Source organism: Salvelinus fontinalis, chromosome 18, assembly GCF_029448725.1.
Source record: "Salvelinus fontinalis isolate EN_2023a chromosome 18, ASM2944872v1, whole genome shotgun sequence".
Taxonomy (NCBI): Eukaryota; Metazoa; Chordata; class Actinopteri; order Salmoniformes; family Salmonidae; genus Salvelinus; species Salvelinus fontinalis.
Window position 1 is genome coordinate 28,173,262 of NC_074682.1, and position 13,304 is coordinate 28,186,565.

General features: G+C 42.4%; 1 protein-coding gene across 3 annotated transcripts in view; it reads left to right on the top strand.

Moving 5' to 3' along the window:
• LOC129815910 (low-density lipoprotein receptor class A domain-containing protein 2-like) overlaps nucleotides 1-11,963 on the top strand; it is a 53,356-nt gene extending 41,393 nt beyond the window's left edge. The window contains exons 1-6 of one of the 3 annotated variants that reach the window (XM_055870120.1): nucleotides 15-359; nucleotides 5,066-5,208; nucleotides 5,493-5,823; nucleotides 5,995-6,153; nucleotides 6,547-6,687; nucleotides 8,711-11,963. In XM_055870120.1, the coding sequence (XP_055726095.1) occupies nucleotides 5,110-5,208; nucleotides 5,493-5,823; nucleotides 5,995-6,153; nucleotides 6,547-6,687; nucleotides 8,711-9,012 (1,032 nt within the window). In that variant the 5' untranslated portion in view covers nucleotides 15-359; nucleotides 5,066-5,109 and the 3' untranslated portion in view covers nucleotides 9,013-11,963. Of the gene's footprint in view, nucleotides 1-14; nucleotides 360-389; nucleotides 3,529-5,065; nucleotides 5,209-5,492; nucleotides 5,824-5,994; nucleotides 6,154-6,546; nucleotides 6,688-8,710 lie in introns of those variants that run through there. The other 2 variants (XM_055870118.1, XM_055870119.1) reach the window with 2 other exon arrangements.
• The last annotated feature ends 1,341 nt before the right edge of the window (nucleotides 11,964-13,304 follow it).

Consider the following 13,304-nt stretch of genomic DNA (forward strand, 5'->3'; position numbering starts at 1 on the left):
GGTCTGTATCTAGTAATGGGAAACTCTTTTCACGCCACTTCAATATCAAAGTGACATTTTCGTAGAGGGTTAGGATATCTTACGCAGCAGGTTAGGATAATTAACCTAGCAGGTTAGCAAAATGATTGTGTGTAACCTTTATTTAACTAGGCAAGTCAGTTAAGAACCCATTCTTATTCTTATTTACAATGACGTCCTATGGTTAGGGCTAGGGTTAGCGAAAATGCTCTCCTAACATGCTAAGATAATCACTTTATATCAAAGTGGCGTTAAAAGAGTGTGTGCCATCTAGTTCCGAGTCTTTTGGCGGCAGCTGGTGGTTTATCACGGCAACTGGTTTGATACATTCACCTCTGAAGGTAAATAATGTACTTACATTCAGTAAACTTGCTCTGATTTGTCATCCTGAAGTTTCCAGAGATAAAATGTACCATAGTTGTTTTTGATAAAAAAATGTTTTATATTCAAATGTAGGAACTGGGTTCTACAGTTTGAACCCCTGCTGTCTCTGGCTCCACACCGAGCTATCTAGATGTGTGAAAGTCAGTGTATAAGCTAATGAGCCATCATGTATGGCATTCCTGGAAGTATGTTAACTTACATTTTGTATTACCATATCATGTGTGTATGTAATCTATAGTTATGTACTTAAAAATTTATCAATTGACCAATTTGGCACATTTGGGCAGACTTATTAAAGTATTGCAGTGCTTCACTTGATCAATCTGAAACTTTGCGCACACACTGCTGCCATCTAGTGGCCAAAATCTAAATTACGCCTAAACTGCAATATTATATTATGGCCTTTCTCTTGCATTTCAAAGATAAAAAAATGAAAACATATGTTTTTTTGTTTGTATTATCTTTTACCAGATCTAATGTGTTATATTCTCCTACATTAATTTCACATTTCCACAAACTTCAAAGTGTTTCCTTTCAAATGGTATCAAGAATATGCATATCCTTGCTTCAGGTCTTGAGCTAGTTAGATTTGGGTAGGTCATTTTAGGCTAAAATGGGAAAAAAGGTTTTGATCCTTAATAGGTTTACCGGGGCTGAAGCCCCTGTGCCTAGGCCCGAGGAAGCAAAAAAACAACAACTGCCAACCACAGGAGGTCTCAGGAGCCTGCTCTCAATGAGTGTAGACAGCCTGCTGCTGCTCTGCTAATCATCAGATGGGGGAAGGAGAGGAGGTAGTGGGCCCATGTGGTTAACTGATTAATATATGATTTTAAATTAGTTGCATAATAAATAAATAAATGTGAATGGTCAATTGTGTGAGTCAGGGGCTGGGCCCAAGAGGCCAACATTTTTAAATACGTTATTTATTTTTTTATCCAACCACAGGAGCCCGTTCTCTATGTTCAAAATACACAAGAGAGCATAATTTAGCCAAGATGATCAATAGTTTATAAAAAAAAAAACTGTGGATTAAGTTTTATCACAAGCACATACTTTTGTATATATAGTGTACTTGTATGTGGTGTATTAAATCAAGAACACAGCCATGCAATCTCAATAAACAAACATTGGCAGTAGAATGGTCTTACTGAAAAACTCAGTGACTTTCAATGTGGCACTGTCATAGGATGCCACATTTCCAACAAGTCAGTTCGTAAAACTTCTGCCCTGCTAGAGCTGCCCCAGTCAACTGTAAGTGCTGTTATTTTGAAGTGGAAATGTCTAGGAGCAACAATGGCTCAGCCACGAAGTGGTAGACTACACAAGCTCACAGAACTGGACCTATGAGTGCTGAAGCGCGTGGCGCATAAAAAATTGTCTGTCCTCGGTTGCAACACTCACTACTGAGTTCCAAACTGCTTCTGGAAGCAACATCAGCACAATAACGGTTTGTCGGAAACTTCATGAAATGGGTTTCCATGGCCAAGCAGCCACACACAAGCCTAAGATCACCATGCACAATGCCAAACGTCGGCTGGAGTGGTATAAAGCTCGCCGCTATTGGACTCTGGAGCAGTGGAAACTAGTTCTCTGGAGTGATGAGTCACACTTCACCATCTGGCAGTCCGACGGACAAATCTGGTTTTGGCAGATGCCAGGAGAACGCTACCAGCCCGAATGCATACTGCCAACTGTAAAGTTTGGTGGAGGAGGAATAATGGTCTGGGGCTGTTTTTCATGGTTCGGGCTAGGCCCCTTAGTTCCAGTGAAGGGAAATATTAACGCTACAGCAGACAATTACATTCTAGATGATTCTGTGCTTCCAAATTTGTGGCAACAGTTTGGGGAAGGCCCTTTCCTGTTTCGGCATGACAATGCCCCCATGCACAGAGCAAGGTCCATACAGAAATGTTTTGTTGAGATCGGTGTGGAAGAACTGGCCTGCACAGAGCCCTGACCTCAACCCCATCGAACTCCTTTGGGATGTATTGGAACGGTGACTGTGAGCCAGGCCTAATCGCCCAACATCAGTTCCCGACCTAATGGAAGCAAGTTCCAATATCTAGTGGAAGGCCTTCTCAGAAGAGAGGAGACTGTTATAGCAGCAAAAGGGGGACCAATCCATATTAATGCCCATGATTTTGGAATGAGATGTGGCATAGCTTCTACAAGTGGACCTAAACCATGCCAGAAACATGCACACCATAACATATAATATTTATCCCTCATTTAGTCAAGCCCCGGGGCCTATGATTTCTTAATCCGGCCCGACTCCACTGTTTCAGTAATTGCAAAAGCATGCAGCAGTTGTAGGCTAAAAGGAGTGATAGTGCACTGGGCACAGATGTCAGTTCAACATCTACTTTTGATTTACATTTGGTTGATTGGTCAACTAACGTGAAATCAACCAAAAATGTTACCATATCATTGGATTTAGGTTAAAAGTAGGGTGAAAAAAAGGAAATTCCTTTCCATTGATTACATTTTGCACATCCAATGAGTTCTCCACGTTGATTCAACATCATCACATTTATTTTTTGATTGAAATGATGTGGAAACAACGTTGATTCAAACAGTTTTTGCCCAATAGGAGGCTACAGTTCAGTGAGGATAGGCTACTAGACCTCTCTGGGATGCATCAAGTCAGAGACCCCACCGCTCGTCCTTTGGAAACATCGCTTTGGGGGCGTTGTCATGGAAATCAAAGGACGTGTAGATGGATTTGACAAAGAAGGGGGCTTCAAAGGAACAAAAGCCAGTATGATACTACTTCCAAAGGTGTCAGAAACATTAAAAGCGAATGTCCCTTGTATATCCCTCAAATGAAGACCGCGCTTCTCTTGGCACACCGATAACCTAATCTCCACAAAGTGCATTTTGCAATATGGTTGCTTTCTGTGAAGAACATCATTTTAAACCGAATCAGACACACATGCAACACAGTTTTGCGGCTTGAGATATGCAGGCCTGAGTGACACGGAAAGTGCGCATCAGAGTGGAACACCATCCTTTGCGCTTGGGAGTAGGCTACCAAGATGGTCAACAAGGGGAATAAACTTCAGAGCCTGTCAAAAGGGTTTGTTCTGCTCAGCATAATGACACTCAAGACCAATGCCATCGAGACGGGTAAGGAGATGGAAGCTCAATTGTAAGATGTATTCCGTCGCCATTTCAGCCACTTGTTTCTATTACGATGACGCACTGCCTGGTGCGCATAATTTTGCCTATTTGTTGCTCCTGGCTTTCTCATTGCGCCACTGGGCTTTTGTCACTGAATAGAGTGTGTCTTTTTTGCGTTACTGTAATATATATTATATTCTTTACCAAATACCTGTTGATTTGAACTCTGCTTTCTAAAATAAATTGCCATTGAAACAGGCGCATACCGATGGACAAGAGAATAATGCATACAGGGGATGCCCATGGCGCCAGGGGTTAGGGCCGCAGCTGAACGGTCATTTGTGAATATTCTTAATTTGTGAAATAACAGTTTACACATGGGTTTGAATTATCTTTAATTCATGGAATATTTCTGGCTTTTTTTGACAACCACCCTAAAATATTCTGTTCACTTATGTTGTATTCCACAGACATAGTCTACAGACTTTTGACATGTTTCTATGCTTTTATCATTATCAAACCGGATAATTGGGAAAGAAACATTATTTTATTATTGATTTATTGAGTGAACAGAAAATAATCATTATAAAAATAATTTACTTAAGACGTGCAATTTCAGCTCATTCTCTATGGACTTGATTTTGGGGGGAATAACAGAACTTTACCAGTTATAACGATAGTTCCATTTAATTCCATGGTTATACCTTCACAAATGCAGAATTAGAATTTCAGTAATTGATTCCGTTACTTTAATATTGTCCCTAACCCTTCACCAAATTATTTAAGATAAATTACATATAATCCTTTAGGTCCAGCTTCGTTCAAAGCTCAAATAAATACATGTTAGCTTTCAGTCATTGACATTAGGATAACACATGGATGTAACGTTGGGGCAGCTGCCGTTTTCAGAGGTATTGCTCACTACTGTGTGTGAGCGTGCATGGGAGTGTGTCATCAGGAGTTGCCCCATGCCTTCTTACTTGTCTTTTCCCTACTGGACTACAGTAGTACCAGAGCTGTTTATTTTTCAACTGTAAAATCTTTTATTGGGGACTCACTGTTCTGCTGTTGTCCATGTTTTGGACAGTGCTTCTCTTGCGGGCATCGTGTTTACCTGGGAGGTATTGTGTGACGGATTGTTTCCCGCCAATAGAGCTCCTCACTCCCCTTCCTTGGAACATTCCAGGAGGTCAGCGCAGAAGGATCCAGGGGTTGCCTGGGGAAACAGAGCTAATAAAACCAGGAAGGGGTTGTAAATGTTCCCATTAAATGGCTCACTGCCCGGAGTGGGTATCTGAAGCAGCAGTTCAGGTCCGGTTCTGGCTATTTGTTCCACCTAATCACCTGCAACAATCAGCTGTAGCCTACTCAGTTGTGTTTTATTTTATCTTAGTTTTTATTATTAATCTCATAATTCGATTAAGGTCAGTGACTCAATGGCACTTTGGAGAAACAGAGAAAGTAAATTATTTAAACATCACATCCTCACAAACAAGTAGTTTGTTCCTTCATGGTACTTCTACATCTGTTTGTTGTCCTCCAGTCAATGTGGTGGACTTCTGTGGCCAGAACATCCGGGGCAACGGGATGATTGTCAACTCACACCAGGAGTCCAAGAAGTACTACTTTGTCACCATGGGAACAGACTGCCACTTCACTATGCAGGCTTTCTCTCCCAAGGACAAGGTGCCCACCCCTAACCGCACCCAGCCCCCACCTCCCTTTTTGTGCTCCCTACACATGTATGCCCAATATCCCAAATCGACTCCTAGCCCTAGATCTTAGAGGATTGGATAAGTATATGCAATAAGATAATATTTCAACCTTGACTTCCCACACCTATCAAGTCCTTTCAGATCCAAGGGTTAGGGGCAAGGGGTCATTGAGTGATAATCCCAATATTTTACACATTATCTTCCTTGCAATGTCCGTCACCTAAACATGCCCCCCTTCCTTCTCTTCCCGTGAAGGTACAGTTCCACTTCCGCTTCTTCCTGGTCTACAGCCTGCTTCGTTTAGCACCCCAAAGTCCCACCTCCTTGTTCCCTGAGTCCCCCCGGGACCTCCGATTAGAGCCTTCGAATCCAGTGGTGGAGCCAAGGGACCCGTGTCATGCGGGGTCATACATTCAGTTCTATGATGGGCGGGACAAGAACTCGCCTCCAATTGGGCCACCGCTGTGTGGGAAGAGCCCACCCCGTCCGGTGCTGTCCACAGGGAATCACTTGACCCTGCGTCTGGTAACCCGCGGTACCCAGCCAAGAGTGGACTTTGTGGGGGACTTTACCTCCTTCAGACTGGGTGAGACATGACACGTGGATGTTTGCCACATATTCATTAGTTGTAGTTTTATAGTCGTCTGACGTCGGTGTTGAAGTCTAACTCATCATTACAATCCTAGCCAACTCATAAGCTGTAGTTTGTGCAGTTTGTAACCAATCAAATGTACCACCTTGCTCTATCCGTTTTCAGGTTTTAACCAATCCGCGTGCAGCGGCGAACCTTATTTCCTGTGTCGCAATGGGAAGTGTATCCCCATGAGTCTGGTGTGTGACGACAAGGGCATTGATAACTGTGGGGACGGGAGCGACCTAGAGGATCACCTGCCCTCAGGGTGCAAAGGTCACTTAGGTAAGACACCTGTGCAGCTACCTGTTCAACAAGCCTTTAAAGGTGTTCTATGTGGCCCCCAAACACTTTTCAGACTCAGTCTCACTAATGGTACACTATTCCACAGTTTATACACTATATTTTGGTTTATTGGTTAGGGCAGCAGTAGAGAGGAAAGATAGAGGAGTGTGCTGAAATAGCAGTAACCGGGTTCGAACCCATGCTGCAACGGTATATGTGCACCAGAGGCAGCGGCTTAGATTGCTAGACCACCCTAGGCCACCCAATTGTATTATTCTACTGCTCTTATATCCTGTACAACTCTTTTCCATATTTTTACTGTAAATTGGAATGTGTTCTCAGTCACCTTACTTACTAAAGGGAAGGTAAATAACACCTGTGTCCTCTCCTCAGCAGGTCAGCTGGCTCCAGCCCAAGCCACTCCCCCAGCAGTGACCCCAACCCCTCCTGTCTTAAATCCGCCAACTTTTCCCATGTCCACCTATAGGAACTGTGGCACTCCAGACGGCGAACCCAATCACGACTCAGTGACAGGTGAGTGACAACTGTTACAGGTGATGCAGGTTATTGTTTTCCTCTTGACCATCGAGGAGGTTGTTTTTATAAAAGGATCCGTTCCCAACACCCTTAGCGGCATTGGAAGAAAGCGGATGTTTCTGGTTCTGGTTCTGGTTCTGGTTTTCAACCTAACTTCCGTTTCCCCTGAAAAATGGAAGTGGGGACTCTGTTCAGGTGTCTTCCTTTGCCTGCTACATTAGGTTAGTTCCCAAAGATTTAACCGGTTAAGTAAAGGTTAATAGAATAACAATCTCAACCAAAACTCAGTGTTTTACATGTAGTATATTTCACAGTGGCTTTTCTAAAAGATCTTTTATTTCTTAACTGCTGGGTAAGATACTTTTTGGGAGCATAAATCAGTGTAGGGGTATTGTACAGTATGTGTCTGTAAACTCTATTTGGGAACCTAATTCAAATGCAAAGCATATCTATGATAGGGGGCATAAAACTAGTTGGGCTGCCAATAGGTATTTATTTATACTTTAACGGTTGTAAACCAATAAAGTGTGATGGCTTCTCAGTGGCAAACCACCAGATATCCAATTCAACTGGCTAAGGGGAGAAAAATGTCTGTGGAATTTGCCAGTCGTGTTAACAGGACATGTGTGTGAATGGTATTTTTTCTGCCTAAATTAAGGGATGATTGGATCATCATTGAATACAAGTAAAAGTATTTTCTGTGATTTGGCAACAAAGCATTCTGATGTTTTTACTATTCAAATAAAATAAAATCAAGCTTTGTACAGCACATTTCAGGCATGGAATGCAACGCAATGTGCTTTACAGGAAGCAACAAATAAAAACAATGAAAATTAAAGCTAAAATATTTACTATACAAAGATACAAATCAAAAGAATGACACAAACTGAACAACTAAAAAGCACCCTGAAGAAAAGCAAAAGATGTGTTTCAAGATCTCTTTTAAATATGTCCACAGATTCAGCCCCCCCCTCAGGTTCTCTATTCCAAAGGCTGCAGGTATAATAACTAAAGGCTGCCTCTCCATGCCTTTTGGTCCTAGGCTTTAGGATAGTTAAAAGGCCAGTGCCAGGGAACCTGAGGGACCTACTGGGTACATAACTTAAAAGCATGTTTGATGTGTATTGGGGTGCACAATGGTGGATTGATTTAAAAACCAATAGAAGAATCTTGAAATGAATTGCGTGGCAGTGAAAATCAATGCTATGTTGTTGTTTTTTACCCCCTTTTTTCATGATATCCAATTGGTAGTTACGATCTTGTCTCATTGCTGCATTTCCCCAACGGACTCGGGAGAGGCAACGGTTGAGAGTCATGTGTCTTCCGAAACATGACCCATCAAGCCGTCCAACTGACGATCAATGTCAGTTTACAGGCGTCCGGCCCGCCACAAGGAGTCGCTAGAGCATGAGCCAAAGAAATCCCCCCGGCCAAATCCTCCCCTAACCTGGACAACGCTGAGCCCTTTGTGCGCCGCCCCATGGGGCTCCCGGTCACGGCTGGCTGTGACACAGCCTGGGATCGAACCCAAGGCTGTAATGGCGCCTCAGCACTGCAATGCAGTGCCTTAGATCGCTGCACCCCACCCCCCTTTCTCTGAGTTACAGTATGTTCACCAAGGGTGACAAAAAAAACTCTTGACTGGATAAATAGGTCCTAAACCAATTTAGAACTGGACCAGAGAGGCCAACCCACCTCTCCAATCTGTCCAGAAGGACATCATGGTCACCAGTGTTGAATGCAGCACTTAAATCCAAGAGTACAGAGAGCTGTTTGGCATCTGTGTTGGCTCTTAGATAATTTACCACTTTAACTAAGGCTGTCTCTGTACTGTAGTGGGCCTGAAAACCAGATTAGATTTTTTCTCAAATACAGTTGGCACTTAAAAAATAATTTTGCTGTTTGAAAACACATTTCTCCAGAATTTTGCTTAAGAATGGAAGGTTGGAGATTGGCCAAAAATTGCACGCAGACCCCATTGCTAACTGTACTCTACTCTCACCCCTCCACACTCCCCCAGACTCTCCACCCTACCTGTCCCTGCTGGCGCTCTTCATCACCCTGGGTGTGATAGCTGGTTTGGTCCTGCTGTGTTGGTGCTGCTGGTCTCCAGGATGGTTCCTCTGGAGGATCATTGTCTGCCACTTCCTACCCTGCTGTAACTCAGCCTGTGCCTTCTGCAAGCTCTGTGCCCGAAGCTGTTCCCAGAACAAGGAGCACCGACTGGCTAAGGTTTCACCACAAGGACAGGTCACAACCAACAATGCCGCCTTGGCCACCCTCACCACAGCCACGGCTAGCGCCACTACTGTCGCTGTGTAGGGGGTCGCTATATAGCGTAGGACTGTTATCGCTATGTAGGGTAACCACCATGATGGCTAACAGTGAGACAGAGGGACTCATGGACATGATGACCCAGATTTCATGTTCTAGACTGATGGACTGAGATGAGACTCATCTTTTTGCTAGTTTACAAGAATGTCATGGAAGAAGGGGTACTGCAGGGTGTACATTTGCATTTTCAGTGGAAATGAGACAGTGTCATTATCTTCTCCCCACATTTGGACAGTTCTTAAAATGGGGAGAGGCTTCACTTTTGAATGTTTCACTCACTGTATGATCCTTTTTTGTTGTTGCTTTAAAAAATAAATGACTGGCGCTAAATCCGCTACACTCAAATTAGTATGATTTGTTTTTGCCTTAAGTAATCTTCTGTCTTGAGTAACCATACCAAACGTAACATAAGGACGATGGTTTGTCTGGTGGATGGGTAAGCGTATAACGTAAACGTCAGCAACCCAAAGATTACGTGTTTGAATCTCATCATGGACAACTTTAACATTTAAGCTAATTAGGCACTTTTCAACTTCTGTCTACTTTGTAGTTACATTGCAACTACTTAGTATGCTAGCTAACCCTTCCCCTAACCTTAACCCTTTAAACTAACTCTTAACCGTAACCCCTAACCCTAATCCCTAGCCTAGCTAACGTTAGCCACCTAGCTAACGTTAGCCAAAACAACTTGTAATTCTTAACATATCATACGTATTTAAAATTTGTAACATATTGTATGAATTGCAATTCGTAACATATCATACAAGTTGTAATTTGTAAAATATCACACGAAATGGATGATGGACAACCACAAATGAATACCAAACGGAACATATCATACTAAATTGAGTGTCCTGGATTTTAATTTACAGGTTTTACAGAGTCCAGGTTTCTTCTTCTGACTATTTTGTATTTAAATGTGCTAGTCGACCAACGTAGGAGGTTATTTTCTGAATGTAGCGTAACCCAGGTTCACCTATTCAATTCTATCAAGTTTGGCATAAGACTCCTAGTTACAAAAGCATGAGAAATTCCACTCCCCTCAACCTGCTCCCACTAAAATGTTATCTTCCCACACGTGTAAGCCCGTTACTCAGCAGGGACTCACTCCATCTGCTGAAAAATACATTGTTTTGCTGCGGGCAACCATACATACTGTATGTCACACTCATGTCTGCCATGTAAACTCATCCTGCCTAGATTGAGTAGACACATAACCTTTCTTGGGTTTCCCGCTTTGCTTGTTGTGTAACTAGATTACACAGTGCCCCCACCTTTGTCTTTTGAGTGATTTGGAGAGGTGCTCTCGAGGCTTCTTAAGGATGACACATGCTTGACTAAATGCTGAGTTTTTCTCTTCTGAGTTGCCAAGTGACAATTGAAGCTATGGTCCCGTCAACCTCTCAAACTCTCTCTCGCTCTCCCTCTCTTTCTTAGAGACTTAAGATACACGGATATGCCTGCCACTTTATTCACGAGGTCATGAACTAAGCTGGAAGAGATGACAATGAACAACAGGTGCATTAGTATAATTTTATACACTAGGGCGTCTCCCTAACTTTCAGATATGATACCATAAAAGACGTGTTCTCAACACCACAAACAAGAGGACATAGGCGTTTGATTGTGTCACACAGCCAAAATGATTTGTGTCCCTAGAACTACTTTGTAAATACTGTACATTCTTTCCCATAGATGTTTCAAATGTTTCTATGTATTCAGAATGCTAAAGTGATTTCTACCACTACCTTTGTATTATTGACAACCTCCATATTCAAAAGCAAAGTGTTTGCTTATAGTCAGTCGTATGTTTGTCTGAAATGTCATCATTATCTATTTTTCACACTTTTGTTTAAGTTTATACTTTATTTCTCATGATATTTCCACAGACAACTAAGAAATTGTTCATGTAATCACCACTGCCTGATATACACTGAGTGTATAAAACATTAGGAACAATTGCTTTTTCCATGTCACAGATTGACCAGGTGAATCCTATGCTCCCTTATTGATGTCACTTATCAAGGCACAAGGCGAGACCCAAATGCAGACACATGAGGCAGATGGTTGGAGTCTTACAATGTTTATTAATCCAATGGGGTAGGCAAGAGAATGGTTGTGGACAGGCAAAAAGATCAAAACCAGATCAGAGTCCAGAAGGTACAGAATGGCAGACAGGCTCGTGGTCAGGGCAGGCAGAAGGGTCAGGCAGCCGGGTACAGGGTCCAGAAACAGGTAAGGGTCAAAACCGGGAGGACTACAAAAATGAGAATGCAAAAAGCAGGAGAACGGGAAAACTGCTGGTTGACATCAAAACATACAAGACGAACTGGCACAGAGAGACAGGAAACACAGGGATAAATACACTAGGGAAAATAAGCGACACCTGGAGGGGTGGAGACAATAACGAGGACAGGTGACACAGATCAAGGTGTGACAGTTACTTGTTAAATCCACTTCCATCAGTGTAGATGAAGGGAAGGAGACAGTTTAAAGAAGGATGTTTAAGCCTTGAAACAATTGAGACATGGATTTTGTGTGTGCCATTCAGCAGGTGAATGGGCAAGACAAAAGATTTAAGTGCCTTTGAACAGGGTATGGTAATAGGTGCCAGGTGCACCGGTTTGTGTCAAGAACTGCAACGCTGCTGGGTTTTTCATGCTCAACAGTTTCACTTGTGTATCAAGAATGATCCACCACCAAAGGACATCCAGCTAACTTGACACAACTGTGGGAAGCATTGGAGTCAACATGGGCCAGCATCCCTGTGGAACGCTTTCAACACCTTGTAGAGTCCAGCACCAAAGAATTGAGGCTGTTCTGAAGGCAAAGGAGGAGGGCGGGGGTGCAACTCAATATTAGGAAGGTGTTCTTAATGTTTTGTACACTTAGTGTATGTAAATATATGTTTGACAATATTAAACATAGAACAATGAAGATGGATTTGACATTGTCACATTATATACTGTAGACAAATATAATTTTTTTATAAAATGTACAAATACTTTATTTGGCAGAATATGACACAATAAGACAATGCATTAACTTTGACTGGTCACTTTATCTTTCCTCCTTTCTCCCTCTCTGTTTCTGTTATAAAACGAGTATAGGTAGGGTATTCATCTGGAGCAGAATATAATTGCTGCCTGGTTGGTTGTTCATCCTCTGAAGCCTTGTTGACAATGGGAAGAGCTTGGCAAGGTCTCACAAGCGTCAAACTGTGTCTGTTGCCTCTGTTACTACTGGCAACCTTTCAGAGCAAATCCCTCTCCTTCTACAAAGAGAATCCTCTGTTTGAATGGTGTTTAATCCCTACCTCTCTATACTCTACAGCCTGACTTTGATTCTGGGTTTATTGTTCTCTTGGTGAAACATGACTTCTCGATTAGATGTTTTTTTCAAAATGATTATTAATTGTTTGAGTGTTCCCAAGCCAATTAGAAAAATCATAGTTCTTGGTCCCACATTAATCCCAGCTCCATCAGGCTTTTTAGTTCTGAGTAAAACAAGCCTGTTTTGCAGCTCAGGGACAATTCTACAATACCTCTTCCGATTCAGGGCACCTCCAGCTATTAATGTGTCATGTCTGTCCTAGTGATAGCCAAACATTATTATTAGAGACATTTACATAGGAGGAGGAACCCATATTTCTCTCTGTTCAGCTCGGTCTGGTTTTTGGTCTCAATCACATTTATGTGATTATCTTTGAGCTAAAGGTTTCACATTGTTTGTTCAGTATCTCAGTCGTCCAAGCCACAGGAAGTGTCATCTATGATTCACCCCCACAGCGCTGTGACCCTATTAAACTAGGCCAGGCATAAATGGTCTCTGGTTTTAGGGGGGAAAGGTAAACACACTGAACCCAATGGCATAATACTGTATCTTCGTGTTGCAGGGAAGACTAAACTTTTCAGTCGAGCCCCTCATAAGAGTGATGATTGTCTGCATACAATGGAAATAATAATGGATTTGCATTTATAAAGCACTTTACACAAGGTCTCAATGCGCTTTACACTGTAAGGGGAAGGCAGGGGTGACCTCATCCAAGACTAATGTGTAGAACCAACCAGGATGATGGCCGGCAGACATAGTATAAGGATATTGTGAGATTTAGTTGCTTCACAAAAATTGTTTTCTGTCTCATGCGGCAAATGGAATGAAATCCATTGAATCCTGGATATCTAGATTTTAACTGGGTGCCATGTTGTACATGTTTAGCTCATTCAAGCCTTAATAGAAACCATACAACACCAGAAGTTACCGTCTTACTCACAAAGACA